Source organism: Lactuca sativa, chromosome 7 (assembly GCF_002870075.4).
Source record: "Lactuca sativa cultivar Salinas chromosome 7, Lsat_Salinas_v11, whole genome shotgun sequence".
In the NCBI taxonomy this organism is placed as follows: domain Eukaryota; kingdom Viridiplantae; phylum Streptophyta; class Magnoliopsida; order Asterales; family Asteraceae; genus Lactuca; species Lactuca sativa.
Genome location: NC_056629.2, coordinates 9543898 through 9571238, shown reverse-complemented (window position 1 = coordinate 9571238; position 27341 = coordinate 9543898). Strand labels below are relative to the sequence as shown.

At 32.5% G+C, this 27341-nt stretch overlaps 4 protein-coding genes across 6 annotated transcripts in view; all 4 read left to right on the top strand.

Annotated features, from left to right (window-relative positions):
* LOC111908175 (CRS2-associated factor 2, mitochondrial) overlaps positions 1 to 27341 on the top strand; it is a 75021-nt gene that overhangs the window by 39763 nt on the left and 7917 nt on the right. The gene's annotated exons all lie outside the window — the stretch shown is intronic.
* LOC111908143 (nuclear pore complex protein NUP205) lies at positions 6612 to 9803 on the top strand. The gene is made up of 9 exons (XM_052765584.1): positions 6612 to 6892; positions 8017 to 8126; positions 8219 to 8389; positions 8510 to 8565; positions 8667 to 8739; positions 8869 to 9058; positions 9151 to 9277; positions 9362 to 9430; positions 9509 to 9803. Exons 6-9 carry the CDS (start codon positions 9012 to 9014, stop codon positions 9671 to 9673), a joined length of 408 nt encoding a protein of 135 aa, XP_052621544.1. The 5' UTR covers positions 6612 to 6892; positions 8017 to 8126; positions 8219 to 8389; positions 8510 to 8565; positions 8667 to 8739; positions 8869 to 9011; the 3' UTR covers positions 9674 to 9803.
* Positions 12187 to 16642, top strand: LOC111908144 (vestitone reductase). 2 transcript variants are annotated; one of them, XM_042896414.1, is made up of 5 exons: positions 12187 to 12309; positions 12482 to 12675; positions 15429 to 15965; positions 16072 to 16267; positions 16367 to 16642. In XM_042896414.1, the coding sequence occupies exons 2-5, from the start codon at positions 12561 to 12563 to the stop codon at positions 16506 to 16508; spliced, it is 990 nt and encodes a 329-aa protein (XP_042752348.1). In that variant the 5' UTR covers positions 12187 to 12309; positions 12482 to 12560; the 3' UTR covers positions 16509 to 16642. The 2 variants fall into 2 exon arrangements, with proteins under 2 accessions (XP_042752348.1, XP_023759747.1); XM_023903979.2 differs by having other exon boundaries at positions 12205 to 12309; positions 12485 to 12675.
* On the top strand, positions 19090 to 20982 carry LOC111908179 (vestitone reductase). Of its 2 annotated transcripts, none has more exons than XM_023904017.3 (4): positions 19090 to 19376; positions 19726 to 20304; positions 20505 to 20700; positions 20805 to 20982. In XM_023904017.3, exons 2-4 carry the CDS (start codon positions 19779 to 19781, stop codon positions 20944 to 20946), a joined length of 864 nt encoding a protein of 287 aa, XP_023759785.1. In that variant the 5' UTR covers positions 19090 to 19376; positions 19726 to 19778; the 3' UTR covers positions 20947 to 20982. The 2 variants fall into 2 exon arrangements, with proteins under 2 accessions (XP_023759785.1, XP_023759784.1); XM_023904016.3 differs by having other exon boundaries at positions 19095 to 19376; positions 19774 to 20304.

Below are 27341 nucleotides of genomic sequence, written 5' to 3'. Positions count from 1 at the left end.
GTTTGAGAATATGCCTAAATTTTTTCTTGATGAGACGTAAGCAATGTTTATCTTCTCGGCAGCCCTTATTTATATGGTTTTGTGTGTTGATGTGAACTCGTATGGTTATGTGTTTAGATGTGAATTAGAGAAATTTGAGGAAAGTAAGGAAGAACAACATGTATCATGCTTGATAATATGCCTACTTTTGTAATGGGAAATTTTCTAATACATTTTATTTGGTAATGTGTTTACCAATAAACTAAGTTAAGTGTTTTTATTTGTTGAGTAAATTACATAAACATTATAATGGTTTTTTTTTATTATTATTTTGAAACTTTGTATTTTTGTTGCAATTTAAACATCATATTTTCTGATTTTTTTTCAATGTTGATCATTTACTGGTTATCATTACTAACACGACATGCTAAAATGACACTATTTAATTATACAACGTTGATGATGTTGGAAAATGTGTCCAAGATCATTAACTATTGGTGATATTTCTAATAATAACAAGGTGCTTTTGGGTTGCCTCAAGACCCAAATTAAGCAGAACAAATAAAAAGAGAAATTGGTTTATTAATTATTATTGTTAATAATTAATTAGAAACTAACTGAAAATATATTTTGGAAATTAATTAACAATTTAATTAATTAAAGGGTTAAATATTCATTAATCGATAGATGGTTACTCAGGAATGTTCCAGAACCCTTATGTGATTAGAGTTGGATGAAAATCACTTCATCCTACATGGGAAAAGGAGTGAATTTCGTTCTAGGTATTCCATCCCACATGGGAATGAGTACAAAACTTAGGAAGAGATCCAAGGTTATAAATAGAGTCTTAGAGATTTCATTTTTCATTGCACCTTGACCTGAAGTTTCGCCAACTCTTCTTCCTCCCCCTCTTAGAGACGATTTCTAACCCTCTTAGGGTTTATGAAATTGACCGTTCTCCTAGTTATTTTTATTTCACTCTTTAGTGTCATTGGGTGTGATACTATTAGATGGATCCTAGTGTGGGTTCTCTCATCCAAGCAACTTCGTTGAGGACAAGATCAAGATCTAAAACATGGAGATCAAGGGCTACATAAGTGATATGTTTTTCTTCTTTGTTTTTATGTTTTCTAGGGTAGATGTAATTAGTATGAAACCATAGATCCTAGGGTGCATGTACACTTAGGTATATCGTAGTTTTGATTTTTTCGTTGCCTAGTTTAGAGTGTATTTGATGTGTAGAAAACCCAACAAACGTGACATGATGACATGTCAAACTTGAAAAAAGTGACAGAAAAGACACTAAGTTTTCGATTTGTTTTCAAATTTGACAACTAAGTTTTCAAATTTTTTTCAAATTTAACGTTAAGGCTTTTTTCAACTTCGACACAAGGATTATACTTGCACTTACTTATCTCTCGGTTAGGATTTAGAAACACAAAACATAATTGTTTTTATTAAAGCTGCCATGAGTCCGTGTTCCTGACTTTTGTCATGTTTAATCACTAAAAAAGACGTCCTAAATACCCTAACATGCTCCATGTAAAACATAGATATCATGTCTAAAAACAAACAAAAAAGTAGGGGATCATCTTGCTAATTGATCACATGTGTAGAAACTTGTATCCTATTTTTTTGCCATGCTATCATCCCATGTCCCATGACAGCCACCTTATTATAGTCTTGACTATAGGGTTCGAATAGTTATATAGAAAAGAAAGGAAGAGTGTATGCAAGATGGGGGATGGTTGTACAAACACAAGGAAGCTTGAAAAGGACCAACAAAGAAGGTAAAAGTAAAAGTTAACTGAAAAAAACAAAAGAGAGTCTTAAATAGTTGGTTTCATCTTGATTTAGGGGTCGTTTGATAAAGCTTCTAACTGGGTCCAAATGTAGACTGGATCCAAAAATTTTGATTTGGCTTTTAAACTCATGGACTCGGTCCATGATCTTCATCTGATTCAGTCCCTTCTCAAGATGTGAAGGGTCGGGACAACTCTGGAGAAAAATTGAAGATTATCCATATTGCCCTAATACGAATCTCCTCTACACAACACCGGAATCTTCCTCCTAACCTCCGACCATCCATTTTGTTGTTCCTGTTTTTCTTTTTGATCAAGAATTATTGTAAGAAAAAGTTTTGATCTGCGTTACAGAAGCTACTACCGATGCACAACTCAAAAGTGCACAATAAAGAAGCAGGTGGAAAGATCGTCGTCGTCCAGCGCCATCCAACGTCGCTCCTCTATCTTGAACGAAAACCCCCACCGTTGGTTCACCTTCGGCGACATCTGCCTCGCCGATTCTCCCTCTCAAACTTCTGTCTTCGTCGGAGTCTGCCATTTCTGGAATCAGCTTCGCCGACCTCACGAGTCTGTAATTCATCCACCATCCATTCTCCATCTATCCCATCTTGTTGTTGATAATTTGATATTGATTTCATTGTAATCTGTAAATATGCTTTCATATGGTATTTGCTATGAAGCAGTGATATTAGCGTTTGTGTGGTGATCAAGAGACCAGGTGAATTTATGGATTTAGGAATTATAATGGTAATTTGATGATGGAGAAGAAGATTGAAGTAATTTCTTGTTTTTGTTTCGTTTGTGTTTGTGTGTTGATCAAAAGACCAGGCCAAGAGAGAAGAAATCTTTATAGAGCAAAAGAAACCATCTTTTGTCTATAGAATAAAAATTTCTTGTTTTTGCCATGTTGTTTGTATAGTTAAACCCTTGTGTTATATTTCTTTCCCTGTGTTGCATCACTTTTGTCTCTAAAATAAATTACATTTTTTGGTGTGATAAAGTGTTATTATTTGTGAAGAATAATTGTAAATTACATCATTTTGGTCATGTGTTATATGCTTATATACATCTTTTTTTAAGAATGGTTGTAAATTACATCATTTTGATCATTTTTAATGTTTTTTTATAAAAAATATAATGTTATAAATAAAATGGTAAATCATAAATGTGTTATTATAAAAATGTTGTTTGAGGGTAATGTAGTCATTTTATACAGGCAGTCAGAAACAAAATCAAACAGTAGGTTTCAGTCAGAAGTTAACTCAGTCAGTTTCTAACCCAGTCAACTTCAAATCCAGTTAGCAACTATCAAACGATCCTTCGAATCTTTGGACAAAAAGCCAAGGTGAAAAGAAAGATTATTTTTGTACTTATATATCTTAGTTGAAAATAAAATATATCATCTTTTTGATATTTTCACTGGGTTGAGAAATTGAATAACTATAATTACTATTTTTATTTTATTTTTTATTTTATTTTATTAAGGTAACGAGTAAATGCATGTAATTTTGTTTAAATATATGTTACGTAATCTTGCATTACTAATTAAGTCACCATGAGTAAATGAATATGATTTTGTTATTTCTAAATATATCTAAGAGCCCATGTTATAGCACCTTGCTTTATCAAACATTTTATTTACCAAGTATTGAGTACTTATCTATATCATTGAAGATTTTTTTTTTCATCTAATTTTTTTAACCAACAAAATAGTTCGTACTATTAATCATCAAAATCTTATTTGGGATAATACAAACGTAGATTTAAAGCAAATTATTTGGCTTAATTTCTTAGTGAAAGATTTACATATGTAACATTACACTCTAACATGGGCCATGGATATGAGAGAAAATCTACAAACTTCTACAACAGTAAATGAAATTGAAAAACATAACATTGTTTGACATGTAACAATTAAGTGTTAAAATTAAAAAAATAAATAAAAATTTAGTCTCAAGATTGAAAAAAATGATAAGTTAGTGTTTTTTGTGTCACTTTCTTTCAAGCTTGACATGTAACAATGTCATATTAGCACTGTATAACCAAATAGTATCATGTGAGCATGTCACACCACCAGTGACAACTGTGTGTCCAAGTAAATTGTCAATATTACAAAAATTAGAAAACACAATATTTAAATTGTAACAAAAAACGAGGTGTCAAAATCGAAAAAATAAATAAAAATATAGTGAGTTTTGTGTAAGTTACCCTTATGAAGAATGTGGCAATGTTGTTGATATTAAAAACGAAGTAACTAAAAAATTTCTTTGTTTTTTGCTCAAACTTATAACCAAAAGACTAAGGAAAACTATTTCTTCATAAATTCATAAGAAAGAGAAGTCGGTGTATAATTTTTCTTCCCTATAAAACTCACATAGTGTACAATTTGAAGTCTAATAGAGATCATGAGTTGGATTTGAAAAACTTAATTATTAAAACTCAAGAGGATGAAACATTGATATATCATCACTGTGTATAGTTCTATAAACGTATTTTACTAATCGGAATATTATTCAGGTCGGAACCGAATCGAAACGGACATGACCCGAATAAACGAAACCGAATAAGACTAATTGAAGGAACCGGAAATTAGATTGATTAAACTAATACGAGTCTGGTTCGGTTCGGGTATTAATTGGTTCGGTTCGGTTATTACCCAAATAACATTTATAATATGAATAAGCTATCCGGTTCGGTTCACAGGTATGTCGAACCAGACCGATTAATACTCAAACCGAACCGGAGCATATTGGTTTAATCAGTCCGATTTTCGATTCCTCAAATTAATCTTATTCGGTATTCAGTTTATACGAGGCCAGTCCGGTTCCGGTCCGAATAACATTACAACAGTAGAGTTGCTAGTTGGATGGATGTTAAGATGTCGAAATTTCAAAATTGTCCCGATGCTTTCCTTTGGGTTGGTAGTTGATAGGTTGCACGTTTGGAGAGGGTCAAAATTGATTCTATTTTTATGACAATTATTTAGGTGTTTTGAACTTACTGTAATGCAGTGGTTTTTTGGGATCGTACTTGCCGGATACAATTCATTTTTTGATAATATTGTTTCTTTTCCGTTTTATTGGTTTTCATTTAGAAACACTAATGCATCTAAGGACTAGAATGCGTGGTTGCAATTTCCAATTCCGCATTGATTGTATTTTTTGTTGCAAGTTTTTTGCTAGTTTTTTAATTATATAGTTGCGGTTCTAAAAAGGGTAACAATATAATATTTCATTTGGTTAAAAATAAGGAAAATCTTCAAAATAGTTTTTATAGCAATCTTAGCCGTTTGAGTGACATTTTTTAGTATGAATTTCGTATATGTCATTATTAAACATCAAAATATCATATTTTCCAACCTAATTTTTAAATATCATATTTACGCTTATTAAGATTTGAGATTGGTTGAATCCTTCTGAATCATCGTCTACATGTCATCATCTTCCACTACAAGAAAAATCCTAAATAGCTACGGAAAGTTACTATGGAATGAAAATCCGTTACAATTTTACTACGGAATATGCTACGGAACGACTTGTCGTAGCTATTTTGCTACATAAATGGTTACGGAATTGCATTATGTAGCTAAATCTTAAATAGCTACGTAAAGTTGTTACTAAATCTAAATTCATAGTTATTTTACTACGGAATATGTTACAAAATGGTTGGTTGTAACTAATTTGCTACGAAAATGGCTACGGAATTGCATTCCGTAGCTAAATCTTGAATAGTTGCTACGGAATTAAAATCCGTAGCTAGTTTACTACAAATAATGCTACAAGTTTTTTGGTTGTAGCTAGTTCTCTATGAAACTTGTTACAAAATCCATGTATGTAGCTAGTTGGCTACATAATTGGCTACAAAATAAAAATCCGTAGCTAGTTAGCTATGGAATTAGGATCCGTAGCTATTTTGCCAGGAAAATTTGCTACAAAATAAAATTTTGTAGCTAATCTATTATGGAATTAGTTACAAAAAGGTGAATTTGCAAAATAGCTACGAAATCAAAATCCATAGGTATTTGGCTACCGAAAATTCCGTAATTAAGTAGTTACGGAATATGTTTCCGTAGCAAAATATAGAAGATTATTGAAAAAAATATATTAAAAATACATAATTATTTTTGAAAACTCAACAACAAAAATAAAATATTATTTTTTATTTTTTTGAAAATTTAATTATAATATAATTTCTACATTATAAATATTATGTAATTTGCCACTTCGCATAACTGTAGGGATTCGAATAGAAAATTCTGCATACTTCACAAAACTTTACTCCTATTGCGAAAGTGGGTAGTAACTTGAGCCATGCCGTTTGTTTGAATGTTTATTAGGCCAAAGGGTATATTCACTAGGTATTCACTAGAAAAATCATGTCATCTATGCGACACATCCATCCACTTACATGTTTACTAATCCTTGGAAATGGTTATCACTCCACATTGTTTTTATTATTTACTTTTTTTTACATTATATTAAAAAAAAAACACAATAACATATAAAAAAAATACATTAATAAAAAATAAAAATAATATTTTTTTACATTGTATATTGTTATATATTTTTTATAAAATTAAGTTAATATAATATAATTAGTAAGGATATATATTGGAAATATAGAAATCGAAAGAGGTTATATGTAAATAATATATAAATGGAAAAGGTGATATATGTAAACAATATATAACTTAAAGGGGTGTTATATAAAATTACCTCTAAATTGAAACGAAAAATAACAAAGCTGTACACCAAATTTGTCTGTGATGTGAATATTTTGTTTTGACGCGTATTAAAGCACACCATACCTCATGGCCTTATGGGAAAATTAGTAAATCTACACAAATCTACTTCTTCCCCAACCCCAAATTAGAGGTATCACGTTCAAAAGATCGCATCTCTCCCTCTCTCAACCGGCCACCATTGTTGCTTAGCCATCATCACGTCGGTCGTTGCTACTCACAACATTCTGATTTGTCAATCGCCGATCACATTCCTCATTCCTTAGATCACTTACGCCATTATCGATCGGAGCTCCTCTCACTCTCATTTGCTTTGTCGTTCGATTCCTGCTCTGTCAACTAGTAGATTTTTCTTGATCGTCAAATGGTAACATTCTTCTCTCTTCTTTTTGCATCATTTTCTCTTTATCATCCAATGACTTGAAGGATATTGATCTCGATCGTCAACTGGTAAATTTTTTATTGATGAATTTGATTGATCGAGTTTATTGCATTTGATGCGAATTATGGATTTTGATGCAGTGATTGCTAATCTGACATGATTTAATAGATTTCATTTAACAATTACATTCCTAAACAAACTTGAGTGTCGACTGATATCTCTCGTTTTTATCGGCATCAAAACAACCACTGGCTGCTGTAAACTGATATCCCTCGTTTTTATGATCCATTGCTAATGAGTATAAATGAAATGTCTTAAGCTCCTCGTCTGAATAGTCTAGGTAGAATCAATTAATAATCAGGCATCAAATTTATTATACAACTTTCATCTTTAGAGGTCGAGATCAGGGTTTTTCTTTTTCTATTGGATGTAGTGTCTTCAATAGCTTCTGTTGGTTTCCTTTCTTGTTGTTGTGGACTTGATGGTTAGATATGGCGACCTAAAAGAAGAAAAAAAGTTTATTTCAAGGATGCCTTTTCCACCAAATGCAAGCATATGTCGAAGCTTTCTTGATGGTTGTCATAGACAAAGAACAAAAACTCAAGCATGTTAATAATAATTATATATATTGAATCTTTATAGTTGTTCTTTTTACATATAAATGGTCGATTGCAGTTTCTTTGCATAAAATGGCATACCTAATACCAATGCATGATAGGTGTTTGATAAAATGTCTGAATAAAACTTAAGCACCTAACACTTCCCTTAACCATTGAATCACACAGATTGTTGTATCTATCAGTTTTGGGTTTGATCCTGAATTGATCCAGTTTTGTTAAGTACAAGATTCTCATTCTCATTCTCATTCTCATTCTAAATGTGTTACAATGGTTTGTGTATGGTACTATTTATTATGAAACAAACAAATTAAGTAAGCTAAATTAGACAAAATGTCTGGACGTAAATAATGAAGATGTTATATTAATTATTTAAAAAAATAGAAGAATTTTTAGCATGATTTTTTTGTGACATTGTTGACTTGTTGGTAGAAAGAAAGGAAATATAAATAAAAGTCCTTGTTGACTTGTTGAAGAAATTCTTTTTTGTAGGCTGATGATATACTTAGGAATCCATCAACTTATGAAAAGGGAGGTGTGTATTACTACTCTGAACGAGGGGATCGATTGATTGACCTAAATGCATTTCGTGACACCCTTTGGTAGGTATTATATAATTTTGCATCATTAAAATTTCTTGGACCATATTACCCTTCTTACGCTAATTGATTTTGTGGCTTATTTTGCTCTTCAGAAGTCCAATTTTGAGAATCCACAGCTAAGTACTTTTGGGAGTGAAGCTGAAGTTGACGAAGTAAGAAATACTATTCAGCAGCTTCTCAGATGGGCATGGAAACACAACAACAACCTTGACGAACAAGCTGCTCAACTCCATATGTTAACTGGATGGGCACAAATTGTTGAGGTAAATGCAAGAAATAGCTATATACTTTCAAATTTCTTCTTAAAAAAAATACCCAATTATGATATTGAAAATTGATTTGCATTTAACCCTAATCTTATGTATGTGTGTCATCTTTATCAGATTTCAGCTTCAAGAAAGTTATCCTCAATGGAAAATCGATCAGAAATATTATTTCAGTGCGTTTTTTTTCTTTGTTTCTCTCTCTCTCACTCTCTCTCTACCCCTGAAATATTTTTATAATATATTTTTGTTAAACAGATTTTGTCTTTGGCAACAGGTTGCTTGATGCATCTTTAAATGCTTCTAGCTCTCCAGATTGTTCGTTAAAGATGGCAGGAATGTTAACTCAGGTAATATAAATTCATATATATATATATATATATATATATATATATATATATATATATATATATATATATATATATATATATATATATAATTTGTTGTTGAGTTGTTAAATGATTTTTTTAAATATAAAGGTTTCAATTACATGCATGGCTAAACTACGAGATGAGAGGTTTATTAACCCATGTGTGTTGAACTCGGATACTGTGACATGTCTTGATGTTATTATGACAAGGCGAATGTCAAATGTGCATGTCACTCTATCCTCTATAAGATTATGATGGCAATTCTGAAACATGACACATCAGAAGCATTGAGGAGAAGGTAACTATGGTTACAATTGGAAATTCACAATAATCTTTTTTTTTGGTATATAATGCCTGATGATGAGTCTTGATAATATGATTAAATTTTAGGCAATACACTTTGCTTTTAAGCTACTTCCAATATTGTCAACACATATTGGATCCAGATGTTCCTACTATTGTTCTTCAATCTTTGTTAGTGGAAGAACAAGAAAGTGGAGATTTGGATCTTGAAAAGGTGACAACTTTCTAAATCTATGATTTTTTCAGATTCTAATTCCTTTAAAATACTAACTTTTACTTTTGGGTTCAAATTGACCAGGATCAGGCTGAGCTGGCACGTGCAAACTTATCCATCCTAAGAAAAGAAGCTCAATCAATTCTAGATTTGGTATATTCCATGATGTTGTATATTGTTATTATTATATTATTACAATAGCAGTAATTATTATTATTATTATTTTTAAAGGCCATAAAAGATGCAACTCAAGGCAGTGAGTCAGGAAAAATAATGGCTTTCTTTGTTTTGGATGCATTAATATGCATTGATCAAGCAAAGTTTGAACAACTTGCACAAGCAATGAATGTCATTAACACATTGAGTGAACATGTCAAAACTTTTATTAATCAATGATAGAATATTATGTATCGAATAACGTTTTACGTTAAATTTGTAGCGACTTTTAATTTTGAAATATGTATATTTTGATGTATCGGATATTTCTTTTAGTTTCTATAGAAATGCTTTGTTATTTTTGGTTTTATATTTTGATGTATTGGATATAATAAGTCAAATTAAATAACCGAATTATATAGAAAAAATGGTATTGAACGATTGTTATGGAATTGACTACAAAAGATTTGTTACGGAATTTGCAACGGAATGAATGGCTACGGAATTTGTTACGGAACGAATGGCTATAAAATTTGCTACGGAACAATTAGTTACAGAATTTGCTATGGACCAAATGGCTACGGAATTTGTTACAGAACAATTAGCTACGGAATTTGCTATGGAGCAAATGGCTACGAAATTTGCTACAACCAAATGGCTACGGAATTTGCTACGACCAAATGCCTACGGAATTTGCTACGGAACAAAATAGATACGGAATTTGCTACAGAACTCATTGTTACGGAATTGTGATGGAAGTGTGTTGTAGTTGAAATGCTACGGATAGACGTCGTAGCAACGGCCATAGGAAAATTGCTACGGAACTATAATTTCGTAGTTAAACATTTTGCTACAAGAAATCTTACTATGGAATCTCATTGGCAAATTCTATAGCAACTTCCGTAGTTATTTAGGTTTAGCTACGAAATTACATCATTTTGCTACGGAATTTTTCCGTAGTTAAATCGAAATTTTCTTGTAGTGTTCAATTATTCATACTAACGTCCGATCGCTCAAAAAAGAAGGTATCGTCTCCACCATCTCACATCAATTTGTTGTCGCCGTCATCATCTCAACCCTAAACGTCGACGTCCATCTCAATACTACGTAGCTGTCTCTATCTCAACCGTCTATATGTTTTTTTTGACTAAATTACACGAATGATCCTTAAGATTTTGTTTTTTTCCCTAATGTAGTCCCTACAATAGTTTTTTCCCCTTAGATGGTACCTAGGGACGTTAAGTTGCACGCAAATAGTCCTCGAGTTGGATGCCCGTCTATACCAACGTTAACCTACACCCATGTGACTTGCACATGAGGATATTTTTGTCAATTTACCGTAAAGGACATTTTCTGAACAACTAACTTACTATATTTAAACATTAAGGTGGCGGGGTCGAGTTGCAGACATTATCTTTCACTCTCTCTCTCTCTCTCTGTCTGTCTGTCTCTTTCTCTTCTCTCTCTCTCTCTCTCTCTCTTTCTTTCTCTCTCTCTCTCTCTCTCTCCACAAGAAAACCTATTGATCATCCCTTTTTTTTCAATTTCGTTGTAGGGCAACTGATTCTAGGGCGTGTCGAGGAAAATGGAGCTCACTTGGTGGTCATTACGTCCACGATACACCCAAGCATCTGACCTACGTAAAGAATATGGTAAGCACATCTTTTTCTTGAATTTTTACCTCATGTTATTCTAGGGTGTTTCGGGGAAAATGGTGCCCACTTTGTGGTTGTTAAGTCCACGATACACCCAAGCACCTGAACTACGTAAAAAATATGATACACCCAAACACCTGAACTACGTAAAGAATATGGTAAGCACATAACTTGTAATGCTAGGGTTGGCCAAATGTTATTTCCATGTTCTTTTGCTTACCTCATTTTATTTCCATATACAAGCACCTATCGACATTTTTTACCCATTTCTGTCTGTAACAATGGAAGTGGTCGATTGCATCGGGGGGGGGGGGGGGGGGGGGGGGGGGGGAAGAAGAAGACGTTAATATAGGCCTTACAAAGATGTTCAGAAAAGTTTATTTACCCTCATGTGCAAGTCACATGGGGACAAGATGACGTTGGTTTAGACGGACATCCAACTCGATGACTATTCGCGTGCAACTTAACATCCGCAGGTACCATCTGAAGAAAAAAGTATGTTATGAACTACATTAGGGAAAAAAACAAGACCTTATGGACTATTCGTGTAATTTAGTTTTTTTTTTTTTTGAAAGTTTGTTGATTTCTTGAATGTGTATGGTTTCTTTTGTAACATAAAGTGACAAAAATAAATTGTTTACAAAAGTAAATAACAAAAAATTACAATATTTTACACATTTTGATTTTAGCCGTTAATACGGAAATATAATATAAAAAATATAAAGTTAGCATTGTTATACACCATGACATTTGGACTCTCACAATGAGACCTTCATGCCACATATATCTCATGGCTTGATTGGCGATTGCACCCCACATAGCTAGGCACATAATCTCATCATAATTTTGGCAATAAAGTTATATGATCAAAACAAAGGAGTTCACCCTACAAGTGGAAGAGCATTAAATAAACTAACCGGCCTTGTGATTATTGGTTTAGGCATAATTCCGTCCTAATACAAGTGGATATATCGATGCTCATGACAAACGGCTCACTATTTTTATTTAAAAGCAGATCACCATTTTTTAATAAAACGTTGAATATTGACTATTGAGAAGGGCCCACACTTCACTATTTTCATTTAAAAAAAAATACCAGAACCCCCCTTCTGCTTCATTACATAAAAACAACTAAAAGGGTCTCTGAAACACACATCTCTTTCCACCTGCAAACCACAAAGTTTGAACACTTCAGTACTGTTTTTTTCACTGCTGTTTAAGGTGCTTTACTTGCAAAAAGAAAATGTGTTATAGTGGCTAATATAGCTTTGTTTTATTTATGGATTCATAGAAAGTATCTTTAATTTCGTTGTTCGAATGAGTTTTGTTCATAAAGTACAACAGGATTAGGAACATATTGACTCTAACACAATTCTCTTTGTTGTTCTTTTAGTAGATTCATTTGGTGGGGACATTCATCATCAAGGTTAAAGATTCAAATTCTAGTGAAGCAATCAAGCGCACAAATTAAGATGGAGAAAGGAACTGTTTGTGTAACTGGAGGTGCGGGGTATCTAGCTTCATGGATGATCAAGACATTGCTTGAAGATGGATATTCTGTTAATGCCACATGGAGATCTGATCCAGGTTCATTCTATTAGTTGACTTTTAACAAATATGTATTATATATTTTTATTATGCTAACTTTTATAAATCATATCATCAAAACTAAAACAAAATAAATCATTTATATATAACTACTTCGAATTAATTATAATTTTATTAAAGAAAACATTTATTAAATAAAAAATACATTGATAACAACTTACTTTTGAATAAAATTTTCACTTGTATATTTATCCAAATATTACACGTATGTTTTAAAAAATGATACACACTTATGATGGAATAAAAATCCCATAAACTAATTAACAACCAATTAACGTGTAGATCGAGCTTCTTTATCTTTAATTTTTTTTATACCGAACAATAAATTATAGGAATTAACTACATTCATAAAACATTTTTAAGTTTTTAAATAAATTTAAAACAAAAAGATAAAATCGTATATTTATAATTAAGGGGAGAATTTGGTATATACCCTTGTTAAGCTTCAAAATATCGTATTTAACCAATCTAAAATCTAAATATCATATTTACCCTTCATAATCTTATAAAATATCGGATTTGTCCAAATCAATTTTTTAAACATTTTTAATTAGTTTTTTTTTATTTTTTATAATCATATTATTTTATCAAAAAAATCTAATTGACTAAATTACCCTTCAATATTAGAACCATACATTGGATCAGATCGACAAATTTACCTTTCATTCCTTCATCCTTCCTAGTCCTTCCTTGCTCTTCAACAACATCAAATAACCAATTAATGTCAAAGAAAGGAGTTATGTTAAAAAAGGATGCACCATGGAGGGCACCCCCTACAGCCGTCAAAACCCTCCCCCAAATCCACCATTCCCATGTTATCTGTCTCTCTCAAAACCCCCACCGACTACTCCGTCTCCATCATGGTGTGTTTGAATTTTGTGCCTCTGTATCCTTAAATTTAGTTAATTATGAGTGTGTGAGTTCCATATATTTTCATAGAACATGGGTGTTCCTCTATTTAAATGAAAAACTAAAGTTCAGGAAGGGTATTTTAAAAACTTTCTTTGTTGAAAGGGGATTGGGTGATTGGGTGACTGTAGTTGTAATTTGTTTATCAATTGTGTTTGTATCATCTATTGTGGGTTTGCGTTCATTTTTTAATCTTTTGGGTTTTGAATCAGAATTCTACATCACACGAATCCAACTAGACATGTGTTAGGAACAAATACCTTGTTGATTGTAGCATATTCCAATTTCGTTCTCATCACCATTTCTAAAAAAAATTAAAGTGATCCATACTTCTAATCACGATTTGAATATTCCATTAGCTAATAAAAAGTTAAATTTACATAATGATGTAGTTGATTGCAACAGATTTGGCCAAAAGAAAGGCAAAAAAAACACAGTTCATATGTCGATCCATATGTTGATCGTCCACTAGAAGTCGCATAAGGTATATCTATGATTTAGAAGGCAAGGGTATTATGGTCTATTTGATTATTTTTTTATATTTAATGATTTTAAAATATAAAAAAGAATTATTAAATAATAAAAACGGTTTTAAAAAATAGATTTGGGCAAATCCGATATTTTAAAACATTAGGAAGGGTAAATATGATATTTAGAGTTTAAGTCGGGTAAATACGATATTTAGATGTTTAATAAGGGTATATACGAAATTCTTCCATAATTAATTGATATTACTTAGGCTATGTTTGACGGACTAGCTGAAAAGGTAGCTGTTAGCTGAAAAGCTAGCTGATGGCTAAAAAGCTAGCTGTTAAATAAAAAGCTAGCTGATAGCTGAAAAGCTAGCTGATAAAAAATAACGTTTGGTAAAACTAGCTGAAATATATAAAATTACATAAAAGGACATGTAAGAATATGTGTTTTCTATAATTAATTAAGGGGTGTATTTGGAAAATTTTAAAAAAGCTCCTAAAAAGCTAGTCTAAGTAGCTTTTCAAAAAGCTAGCTTATCAGCTACTTTTTGGCTTACCAAACACGTCAACATAAAAAAACTCGAAAAATAAGCTAGCTTATCAGCTAGCTGTGGCGCGCCAAACACAACCTTAATGTAACATAATATAACAACTATTAATCATTATATTTTTATTATAAATAATCAGCTAAAATAAACTAGAAATATGTAAATCTAAGTTTGGGTCAAGTCACAGATATGTAGGACTGTAAGACCAACTACAACCAATAGCAACATTTGTTTTTTCCACCAAAAGTAGGGGTATTTGATGTACAAAGTGATTATCTCCGACCATCTACGTCAATTTTTAACAAAAAAAAATTCAAAGAATCTTTTGTTTCCAACTTATAAATGTTTTCAGTATAGCTCTTATATTTATTAAGTATATATTTTACAAATTTGTCTTATATATATCATGTTTGTTACAAAAACTTTTAACATGAACATGGTGCATAAAAAAACATTTTCGTGCAACAAATGGTGTAATATACGACAATATGATGCAGGCTTGGAGATGCCCAAATTAAGAAGAGTGTTAAGTTACTTGGGTTTGGATTGGATGATTGTTTTAAAATTTTGCAATTTATTGATGAATAAAGAAATAGTCATATCATGTAAAATCCATTATCCATGTTTTAGAAACTGTAAACGTAATTATTGTTGCTAAAAACTTACATAAAGCCCTACTGGTGGTAACAGTTTTCACCTAAAACAATTTAGCTTCATAACAAAAAGTTCAGTTTTCTAAGTTCTAACAATCGAAACAAGAATGCTGTTTTCTAAACTAGTAAAGCTTATTGATGATTGCTAGGCTCAATGGAAGACGTCAGTGGCATCATGGCCCTACCAGGGGCATCAAAGAGGCTCAAAATTTTCGAGGCGGATCTGAGCAAACCAGAGACATTTGAGGCACCAATCAAAGGTTGCATTGGGGTGTTTCATGTTGCACATCCGATTGATGTTCAGGGAAAAGAATCCGAACACGTGCTAACTGAAAGAGCAATGAAGGGTAGTTTGGGTATTCTACAAGCATGCATCGACTCAAGAACAGTAAAGAAACTTATATACACATCTAGTGCATCTACGGTTGTGTTTAATGAGAAACGATTGATCAATGAGATCTTAGATGAGGAATCATGGAGTGATGTTGATTTAATTCGCTCTAATGATAAGCAACAACATGGATCTTCATATTTCATTTCCAAGATATTGACTGAAAAAGGGATCTTAGAGTTTGCTGAGAAAAAAGGTTTCGATGTTGTCACTGTCCTTCCGACGTCTCTTCATGGTCCATTTGTTGGCCCGGATTGCCCACGCTCCGTGCGTGGGTCAATGGCTTTGATCTTCGGTCAGTTACTTGTGTTATGCTAATATTTGATGCTAAAATCATTAACATTACAAATGAAATTTCTTTGAGAAAGTAATGATATTAAGAATAAAATGATTTTGATCAGGTGACATTGACAAGGGTCGTATGTTTGTGAAAACGCCTTTTGTGCATGTTGATGATGTTGCTAGGGCACACATTCATCTTTTTGAGCATCCGAATGCGAAAGGGAGGTATATTTGTTCGAAAATCACAGTCACTGTCGATGAGTTATACAAACTATTATCAGAAAAATATCCAGAATATAAATTGCCAATTATCGAGTAAGTTGTTATATTTAATTTTATTCCTCTTGTGAAAAATCTTTAAGCATTTTTTTACTTGAACAAACAAAAATCCCGCTAATCGGATTCTTTTTAAAGTTTTCTGAAGGCCGCCGAAAAAGTGAACATGCCTGAAGTCTCGTCAAGAAAACTCTTGGGCACCGGATTCGAGTTCAAGTATGGAATTGAAGAAATGTTTGATGATGCCATTGATTCCTGCAGAAGACACAATATTTTATGAATTGTGAATAAACATGGAGTTCTATTTCCGTGGCGGAGATTTTATATGCTTAAAAAAATAACATATAATTAAAAACTATTTCCACTTTGCTTTATAATAGATGTTCTTGTACGAAGGAGAGGGTGTTTGGTGTAGTTTGGTGGGGTAAAAGTCTTTTTTATAAAATGATTTTTTTATAAAAGTTGTTTTTTAAAATATGTTTGGATTAGTAAAAAGTCAAAAGTTAAAGTGTTTAGGTTAATTTTTAGAAGAAAATAAAAAATCATATTGTGAATGAAGAATTGATTAAGATAGATTGGGATATATTGGTAATTTAATATTTTTATGTTGAAAGTTAGAAAAAATATTATAATTAGTGACTTTTTAAAAAGGCTCAATTTATTCTATTGGAAAAGTCATTTTTAAAACTCTTTTTCACTTAAACAAACATCTTTTGATTTTTTCTAAAAAATACAAATAAAATTTATTTTAAAAGTTAAAACAAACACCCTACATTGACTTAATGAAAAATTGACCAAATGAAAATTTTATGTAACAAAATATCATACTTTCAACATTTATTACAAACGACCCTTTATTTATTAAAAAAAATAAAATAAAAAGCTTTGCTAATTAGTTTAAAAAAGGGCCACCATTAACTTTTTTATAATGTATTAAAATATTTAAATAACTGATTTTATGTTTTAATAGGTTAATCAACTAATGTTTTAGTAATTTATATGTTATTCAAGGTTGAAAATGTCACCGTCTTTTAACTTTTACACTTTTGACTCAAATTTTATATTTTATTACAAATTTTGAATGACTTTTAAATGTTGTTACTAATTCGTCCCGAAGATTTTTTTTATAAATCTATTTTTATAATGGTTTATAAGATTTATTTCTTAAGTTTTTTTCCAACATGTTAAAACAATAATTTTACAATATTTTCTTAACTTTTTTTTTTCAACTTTTGCATTATATCATATACATTAACAAACCAATTTTTCTCGATGATTGTGCGACACTTGAATTTGACGAAATAAACCAATTTCAGTTGCTATTGTATTATTTCCTCTGATAATAAATTGAATTTTTTATTTCATCAAATCTAAGTGTCGCAAAATCATCGAGACATTAGTTATAACACCTGTTTTCCAGAATGGATCGGTTTAGGGCATTATGGAGTCAAAAGTTTGGTTTTGGGGGAAAAACCGCGTGTCACGACGTAACCATAGAGAGGTCATTACATGACAAGCAAAAGTGAAGAACGTGTATTAGAACTGTGCTCACAACGTGACACATAGGTAGTCACGACGTGAGGAAGGTTGCAACCTAAACCCATGATCTTTAAGGGTTTCATTTGTATTTAAACCCCATCAGCTTGTAATGGATGTAGTGTTCGAGGAAAAAAAAACATAGTCGGTGGAGATAAGATGATATGAAGAAAGGTATACTCGGAAAATATTGTAATGTTTGCGTTAAGAAAAAAAAATATAAGGATGGCAGACGTTGTTGGAACGGAAGAGATGAGAGCGTGAAAGGCGACGTTTGTTTTTGTTTTTTTTTTGTCAAATGTGTTTTGTTCAACCGAATTCTACCTTTTTTGGTAGGACTAAAATAAAATAAAATAGCCCTATTCGATTTGGTCAATAACTAATTTTGTCCAGTGTTGCGCACGAAACAATAACTTAAAGACCATTCAATCCATATATTTTCAAAAAGTTTGGAAAATTACTTTCTTTAAATGAATATGAACCTACAACTTTCCCATAAGGCCGTTAGGCCCATGAGTTGTTTTTCCACATTATAACATCACAAACACCGCCACTCCTTCCCGTCTATGCACGTTATGAGCCTGAACGTTGCTTCCCGTTATCACCACCACATCCTATAACGCCCGTTTTCTTGTCTTTTCTTCTAAAAACGTTGGTGGGCGTTGCCCACTCCGAACAGTCTAAGGCTTTGGCAACCGCTTTAACCAAATTTACTAAATATAATTATGTTAATTTCAGACAATACTAATCTAAACTAAAACGGTGAAATTTTCGCAAAAAGTTCTAAAATAAAGTACTTTTCGCAAAAATATAAAAAATCGTGAAATATGATGTCAAATACCGCTAAAAAACAATTTCACGAATCACAAAGTATCTATCATAAAATACTAGTCGTTTGTTTATAAAAGATGGTAAAAACTGGTTAATCGTATCATTTGGACGGTCCACACTTAACTTCCCTGATGGCACATCACGTGTAAGGTATGCAACCGTTTTTATCAAGTTATCCCGTTTGCGAAGCGTTAATTATTAAAAAAAAAAAAGCTAAATGGTTTTAGTAAACACAAAAATGATATAATGCTTTTTTTAAACATCCTTGGGATAATACGTTGGATTTTTCATACAATATCTCTAAAGATGATACTTTGTGATAAATATAAATTTTGTGATAATCCATTTAAAAAATACTTTAGTTTTTTATTTTTTTGGTTTTCTTGCGGGCCTTCAATTACTTGTCATTTTCTATTTGTTGCCTATATAAATCGATAAAAAAATTAAAAAGCATGGTTCTCTTTGGAATAATTTAAGATGATGATGACCAAATTAAAGTGAAAACGAGGTGACCTTGCCTAGTTGCCTCACTTCACGTCATCACGTGAAAAAAGTTTGAGTAAAGGTTCAAATTCTAGTGAAACGTCGTTTATCTTACCAACTTATCAATTATCATTCCAACAAGTTTCTTTTAAACCCAAAACAGAATCATACGGAATAGAAACCATGGAGAAAGGATGTGTTTGTGTAACAGGAGGGACGGGGTATTTAGCATCATGGATGATCAAAAGGTTGATTGAAGAGGGATATCTTGTAAATACAACAGTTAGATCTAATTCAGGTTTGTTCTTTTTCGTTTTGTAAAAAATTCTTCCATCCTCTCTCATATTAATAGAATTGAGTCAAAATCACCTCTTATGATGAAACCAGAAAAACATCATAGTTAAAAACAGAAATTCCAGATAATGTAAATTTGTTTTTTAAGGTCGTTATATTTTTGTTAGTTTTATTTTTAAGTTTTGAATATTTATTGGGTTTAGTTAGTTACTTGGAGATGGTGTAGCTGAAATTATTAGCTTTACTCAATTGAGTTCAAAACAAATAAGAAGTAGAACAATGAAATATTTGTAAGCTTTATAATACAAGAAATTCAGTTTTTCTCAATTAATACCATTTCTTAACATTTGTAGCTAGCATAGTCATAGTGGATGGATTCTCAAAAAAATTATAATTGTTAGGATCTATGAAAGATGTGAGCTACCTGAAGGCTCTACCCGGGGCATCAAAGAGGCTTAAGATTTTTGAATCGGATCTAAGCAAACCCGAGACATTTGAGGCACCAATCAGAGGTTGCATCGGGGTCTTTCATGTTGCCCATCCAATTGATTTTGTGGGCAAAGAACCCGAAGAAGTGATAACAGAAAGAGCGATCAAGGGTAGTTTGGGTATTTTACAAGCATGCATTGATTCAAAGACTGTTAAGAAACTGGTGTACACCTCTAGTGCATGTGCTGTTGTATTGAATGGTAAAAATACCAATGATGTGTTAGATGAGGATTGTTGGAGTGATTTTGAATACATTCGTACTTGTCATAAGGAATTTGGAGCTTCCTATTTCATTTCCAAGACAATGACCGAAAAAGCAACACTAGAGTTTGCTGAGAAAAAAGAATTCGACGTTGTTACTGTTATTCCAACGTATATCCATGGTCCATTTGTTGGCCCGCATTGCCCAAACTCTGTACGTGTCTCAATGGCTATGATATTTGGTGAGTTCCTCATAACATCTTTACATTCTATTTAAAATCTTTTTAATTAAATTTCTTTGACATAAATTGTATAAACATCCATTAGCTTCTTTGGTTTACATTTTAGTTTGTTTCTTTTGTTTACATTTTTACCTGCTTATTAGCTAAAAAAATTTGTCGATTACCTTTTTACAAATCAAAAAATTCAAAACTAATTTCAGGTGAAACGGATAACTATAAGCTACTTAGAAAAACCGCTTTTGTACATGTTGATGATCTAGCTAGGGCACATATTCATCTTTTTGAGTGCCCAAATGCCAAAGGAAGGTATATTTGTTCGAAAATTGAAGTCACAATCGAGGAGTTGTACAAACTATTATCAACCAAATATCCAAAATATAATATATCAAATATCGAGTAAGTTTTAATATTATTGTTTCTTATGAATCGCTGTTAATTCTTCCTGTTTGAAATGAACAAAAAGCCTTTTAACCGAGTTTCTTTCTTTCTTTTTTTTTTAGATTTTTGATAGATGCCCAGAAAATGGAGTTTCCTAGTGTCTCGTCCAAAAAACTCTTAGGCACTGGCTTCGAGTTCAAGTATGGGCTTGAAGAAATGTTTGATGATGCAATTGAATGTTGTAAACAAAAAAATATATTATAAAATATATATATATATATATATATATATATATATATATATATATATATATATATATATATATATATATATATATATATATATATATATATATATATATATATATATATATATATATATATAACAACAAGCTTTGGGTATGATATATTAATAATACTTCAATAAATGTTTCTTTTATTAAGGTAGAGGCTTGTTTTCCAAATTGTGAATACTAAAGTCAAAGGGAGGTGATATTGCCACGGAATTTTTTTATGCTTCCACCAAAAAATAGAGATTTACAATTATACCCCTGTTCACTTAAAAAAGAGCAGCCTTATCTTTGTTTCAAAAAAGGCACACACGCCCATCATCCGATGCCAATTTTAGTGTTCTATAGCTATTATAAAGAAGTATAAACCAGAATCATTGTAGGCACGTTCCATGGATATGGTATATGGATTTAAAGGGTAATAAATTAGTAATGGAAAACAACAAATGGATAGCTACAGTGGCCAACATACCGGCATTTCATCCCGTCGAGGTTACAATCAATCTGCTCTCGACACCGTCTCCGTGTTCAAGAAAATTGGTGCCAATATGGGTGTTTTATCCGGTCTGCTCATGGCATTATTAATAACAAAATTAGAGCACATCGTTCATCGTCTCGCCTCTTTTCGTTCAGGTCTTCTGGTGGTTTACTTGGCCCGAGCTATTCAAATTTTTATTGGTTACTTCCTTTTGTGGTTTTCCATTACGATTTCATGACATACCCAAAAAATAAATTGAAGAAGTTGAAGGAGAAAAACATGAATAGAATCAAGAACATTGAACAATACCATTTGGGTGATTGAGGTAAGAGATTAATCTAGCAGGAGAGCAATTTTATCTCCAAAGACTTGAACCCATTTTAGATATGAATTTGTACTATCTATGCTTGCTTGACTTATACTTTGTCTCGGATAATGAGGTGATTGCAATTGAGGATAGAGAGAGAAACCAATAATCAAATTAGGTTTAAGATCCATCTCCGTATGTAGATCTTGATAATTGTGAGAAACCAAATTGTAATTCAACGCATCATTTACATCTCTGGGATTTTCAATATCATTAAGGAAACTCTGAACACAGCTAGGAGCCGACTGAAACATGGGTTCACATCGTTGGATAAAGCCCTCTCACTCCCTGCTATGTTTCTCTCATTTTGTACACGCAAAAAAAAAACCCAGCTGTTGGGTTTATATCACACAGAGAGAAGAGAAGAAAAGAAGGTTTTTTTGGGCAATTTATGTGATATCAACACCTGTCATTCTTCTGATGGTGTTCACCGCTTCAAGTTTCACTCAAAGCTCAAAATAAGAAACCCCACCACCATCACCCAGCATGGCTCCGTTGATTAAAGCTTCTAATGAGCGTACTGCACTCGTTTGAATTGAATATGTTGCAAGCCATGTGCACCATCAGCTTCCGGCTACTACATGTACCGATGTTGGCGGCTGAAAAAGAATCGATCGAACCAGCACCAAATGAGGAGGAGTAATTGTATGTTTGTTGTGCGTGGTTTGGAGTTTTCACTTTTCAGATGTGTGGGTTTTTTTGATAGAAAGATTAGTAAGCAGGGGCATAATTGTCAATCTATACAGATTTTCAGTGGAGGAATCAATAATTACCGTGGCAATATCAGCTCCCAAAGTCAAAGCTTGTAGAAATAACCCATATGGACTAACTATGAAAACGGTTCGAAGCAGGGTAATAATGGATGACGGTAGTGGCTCAAGGATTGATTAATGATGGTGTTGGTCCGATGGAAAGAGGCACACATCACTCTAGCTCAAAATTGATGACCATAAATAGGCGAAGATGCCATTAGTATTTTACATATTATAAGGACATTTCCAACCCAACATTAAAACCTATTTTTATATCAATTTTGATATAAAGTTATGAATACCATATCCAACATTTAGCAATATCTTTTACAACAAATTAATAAATTTGTGTAAACACTTGTGATAAAATCTATGAAGTAATTTTCTGAGCGTGGGTTAATCCAATATTCAAAACCCCCATTTCTAAGTACCCGCGAACGTTGCAGCAAACCATTGTTATGTCTCAACCCTTAGACAATCTATAATTCAATTCATGACAGTCTTAATTTGCTACTTACTTCCAAAGGTATGAACGACTGTGGATGTTTGAATAATCCAATTATTCGGGAAGTAAAACATGCAAAATGAAACACAACAATAACCTAACTAACTATGGTTTCAGAACTTTTGAATATAATTAAAACTTTTATTATTTAATCACCATATTAATTAGACTTTATTCATTGTATAATATTTCGAGTAATCAACTAAACACTTGAATTAAACATCAGTCATGGCATGTTATAAACATGCATACTATGTCTCTCTATGGTCCTTCCTTTGTGAACATATTGATTGTACACTATTCCAGTGATGCTCATTTCACAATTTCAAATTCTTGTCACTACTAGAATGTGTTAGAATTCCAACTTTATATGCAATGTCGTTTTGTGATATCAAGGCCTCAAAGTCACATAGACTTTGCCAATGATATTACAAAATGTGATTGAAATTTTGTTACTTAAAACAATTCTATGGTAATGAAGTCTCAAATTCAAGATACATTCCTTGAACATCTTCGTTGCATTAAAGTTCCTAACTCACATTTAGATTCTAATCATTAACTCCCACTATGGAAACATTTTCGTATTCCCATATGACTATCAATTCCGAACAAGAGTCACCTCTAATCAGAATTATGTCAATATGGTCCGTCCAAATTAATACTATACTTCCAATTGTCCATAAGCAACCAATCTCTAGTAAACCTCAGAGTGTTCTTGACAGTTGTTTTAGTCAAACCAAGTTCTAGTCCTTTTCCCTTTCAGTACGCAAGGAATCTGGAAAAATCAGAACAAGTGAATATTATAGCATATGTAAACGATCCTATATCTGAAGCATATGAGACTCGATACATAATGTCTTACATAAATGCATCATATCTGACCAGTCTCTTGCTATAATATTTCCATATATCGAATCTCCTATGTTGAATCATTTCAACACGATATTCATATATGTCCAAGACTAATTTTTATCTAAACTTTTAGATTTTAAATGAAGTAGGAATGCTCCCTCCCCTAAATTTTTCTGTAGCGAAACAATTCCCAAACTTTACAATGTGCAAATTTGAAATCTTTGTTTCCTACAACTAATATTGCCAACTTGCGACACTTAACATAACAACTATGCTCCCATCTAGCTTTGACATGTATTCACAAATCAACTGAACTTCCAGAAATCAATACTTTTTTTTTGACTTTCTTACTAAATCGATGCTTCAATGAGTCTTCATTTAGACTTCTTAAGCTTATACACCTTTCATTAGATAGCATATGTGTGTGTTTAAACCCTTTCAGAACTTACAACTATAAGTCATGAACGTTCAAACTATTTCCTGTCATTTCTCACAGTTCAACTATGAAAAGGGATGTCGTAATCATATTGCGAATTTGAGAACACAATTAACACAACCACCAACCAAAATGATAGTTATCAAATATTTAAAATCTACTAGCGGAAGTGTTTCCTCATAATCACTTTCATGAATTGGAGCGAAATCTTTTGCCACCTAGATTTTATGGTGTATGTGTTCTCATCCATATGAATCTATCACTTTCAACCTACAATCATAAGACAAGGTTTGTGAAAAATACAAATTCTAATTTAGCTTTCATGGACTTAACTTTACCCGTTCTTAATTTCTTGCCTTCTGGTAGCACAAGGGTCTACCAGTGCTTCCATGTTGTTAAGCAGTTCACCTATATTAATCAATGTACTTTCACTGAACAAAGTGCTATGCCTTTTGCAGTCAAATGAGAACCATAGAACTCATAAGCATTGCCAAATCTACTGGAAGGTGCAAAGAAACAAGAGAATGTGTCAACTTAACATGATAGGTTATCAACCTCAGGTCGTATGCTAGAAATTACTAAAAGGTTTATTCTTGATTGACTCCTGAAACTCTTCAAGATCATTAAGACTCCCACTGACTTCTTGACATATAAGTTCCTATCTCAAGTAACATTCCTTGATGAGCTAAAACAAATATTCAAAAGTTAATGTGGATTCCTAACAAGAAACACTTCACATAATTGGTCTTAGCTTATCCTTTGTTTTAACCAAAACATCACAACTTCCAAATCCAATGTGCTAGATTAAGAAAACATTATCACTCCACATTTCACAAGGTGTTATAACCTTCTTAGTATGAAATAAGTTTCAAGATACGATGTGTAGTAATTAGAGTATGCCACTAAAACTTGATTGAAAAAGAAGTATGACTCGTCTCTCGATTGAACCATTTCAACAATATTTGATTCCTCTTCTTAGTCATACAATTGCACTAAGATGCTCTTTGAGGATCAATTGTGACATAGTTCCTCAATCATTAAGAGGATCATAAAACATGATACTAAAGTACTCTCATTTCCTTTCAGATTGGAAAAACTTTAATTTATCTTTTCTGCCTAACAGATTCTTCTTATTCGTTCTGCTACTCATTGAAACCCTTTCAAGGTATTAGAATTATGCTTAATCTTATAAACACAACCATATTTACTGAAACATCAGTAAATCTTGACGAATAGAGTTTTTCATTCTTTGTGTTAGATCTGAATCGTCCATATTAATGTACTAGATTCATTGGTCCTTCACCGTAACTCACATAAACATGTGATCAACGAATTAATCATAGTCTTCCAACGATCAAGATTCTCATACATCACACAATTCGAATTGTATGACTCCAAGTTTCTATCCAATTGGAACTTGGGTGATGGAAATTACTTTATCACTTAGTTAATTATAACAATTTACCATAAGTGAAATAATCAAAATCAAATCCACAATTAATATTGCTAATAATAGAAATGTAACCAACACTTTCACAAACGTCGTTGCAAGGAAATATAAATTAAACTAGATAAAAAAAATTAATTTACTTTTATTGATAATAAGCGGAAAAATTTTGTCCCACTACTAGAAAAACAGCCTTTTACGACGCGCAATCAATGACACGCGCTAATAGAGGATACGCATTTGTGCATGCCCTAAAAATCGATGTCAGTTTTCCAAAATTTGAAGGATAGAGGACACGCATTTGTGCGTGCCCTACAACTAGTGTCAAACAAAACAAAATTAAAAACACGGAGGGCGCTTATTTTAAGTGTGTGTCGTCTACAAATGTCGCTTTATATATTTTTTTTAACTAAACGCGCATTTTTTTAAGAGGGATCTAAAATTCTAAAATTTTGAATACCCCGCTTCTCACTCTGATCCTATGGGTCACCTTATCTCTCGCACAGAGCCATTCTCTCTCTCTCTCTCTCTCTCTCTCTCTCTCTAACCCTAGACACAACCACCGGCCATTCACGTTCCTTCCTCCCCGCCGCTATATTCTTCTTGCTCCATATAATAAAATCAGCGACCAAACAATCAAGCTCACTTCTTATTTTGATTCTCCGTCTCCCACAAAAACCCTAGTTTCTATCACCACTTGTTTTTCCTCACCGACGATCTCATCTAAACCTCATTGTTACGTTCTCTTCTTATAATTCTTAAACCCCGCTTCAAAGAACTAGGGATGCGGACCTCACAAAATCCTTCATAGAACCGGCGATTGGGGGTCTGCGACTCTTCACATTGACAACGCCCTACTACAACTTACGGTGGGGCCCAACGGTTAAGCAATTACATAACATGGTTGACTGCTCCGGCGTCCTCACCTGTTCTATGTGGGAATAGGGTAAAAGGATGAAGAGGTGGAAGATTTTCAAAAGTCAAGGCTAAAGAAGGAGAAAAAGATTCAATGGTACGTATTTACTTTCGTATTCATGTTCTTCCTCTCTATCTTCCCGTAAATACAAAATTAATCCCACTATTGAATTAGTGAATTGGGGGTTAGGGTTTGGAGTGATTTGGGGAGAAGATGGGATTGGGTAGTCTTCTTCCTCTCTATCATCTTCCTCTGCATATAAATCCACCCCTCATCGTCATCTAAACACAAATTAACCTTCATACTTCTTCACTCAGAAGTGTTCAGAAACAAGCTCAAAGCCTCAACACAAGATCCCCATGATGTCCATATCTCGATCCAGCTTGCTTCTGAGCCTTCTGCTTTCTCTTGCTTTTACTACAATATTCGCAGAAACACATAACTATGAGTTCAAAGTACGCCCTTATATTATACATAGTGTACCATAATCATCATATACATTTTTTGTGCAACTAATGTTCATGTTAATTTCAACAGTTATGCAAGATGGTATGACATCTTTTCTTTTACTTAGCCCTTATGATGCGTCTTAGACAACATGAGGAAACTGTAATGCA

What these genes read in the sequence shown, in the direction of transcription:
- LOC111908143 (XM_052765584.1), top strand. Translation starts at nt 9,012, where the DNA reads ATGATGGCAATTCTGAAACATGACACATCAGAAGCATTGAGGAGAAG. An exon ending in TCAGAAGCATTGAGGAGAAG is followed by an intron (nt 9,059 to 9,150) that starts GTAACTATGGTT and finishes ATTAAATTTTAG; the next exon opens with GCAATACACTTTGCTTTTAA. An exon ending in CTCAATCAATTCTAGATTTG is followed by an intron (nt 9,431 to 9,508) that starts GTATATTCCATG and finishes TTATTTTTAAAG; the next exon opens with GCCATAAAAGATGCAACTCA.
- LOC111908144 (XM_042896414.1), top strand. Translation starts at nt 12,561, where the DNA reads ATGGAGAAAGGAACTGTTTGTGTAACTGGAGGTGCGGGGTATCTAGCT. An exon ending in GTCAATGGCTTTGATCTTCG is followed by an intron (nt 15,966 to 16,071) that starts GTCAGTTACTTG and finishes GATTTTGATCAG; the next exon opens with GTGACATTGACAAGGGTCGT. An exon ending in TATAAATTGCCAATTATCGA is followed by an intron (nt 16,268 to 16,366) that starts GTAAGTTGTTAT and finishes TTCTTTTTAAAG; the next exon opens with TTTTCTGAAGGCCGCCGAAA.
- LOC111908179 (XM_023904016.3), top strand. Translation starts at nt 19,262, where the DNA reads ATGGAGAAAGGATGTGTTTGTGTAACAGGAGGGACGGGGTATTTAGCA. An exon ending in CTCAATGGCTATGATATTTG is followed by an intron (nt 20,305 to 20,504) that starts GTGAGTTCCTCA and finishes AACTAATTTCAG; the next exon opens with GTGAAACGGATAACTATAAG. An exon ending in TATAATATATCAAATATCGA is followed by an intron (nt 20,701 to 20,804) that starts GTAAGTTTTAAT and finishes TTTTTTTTTTAG; the next exon opens with ATTTTTGATAGATGCCCAGA.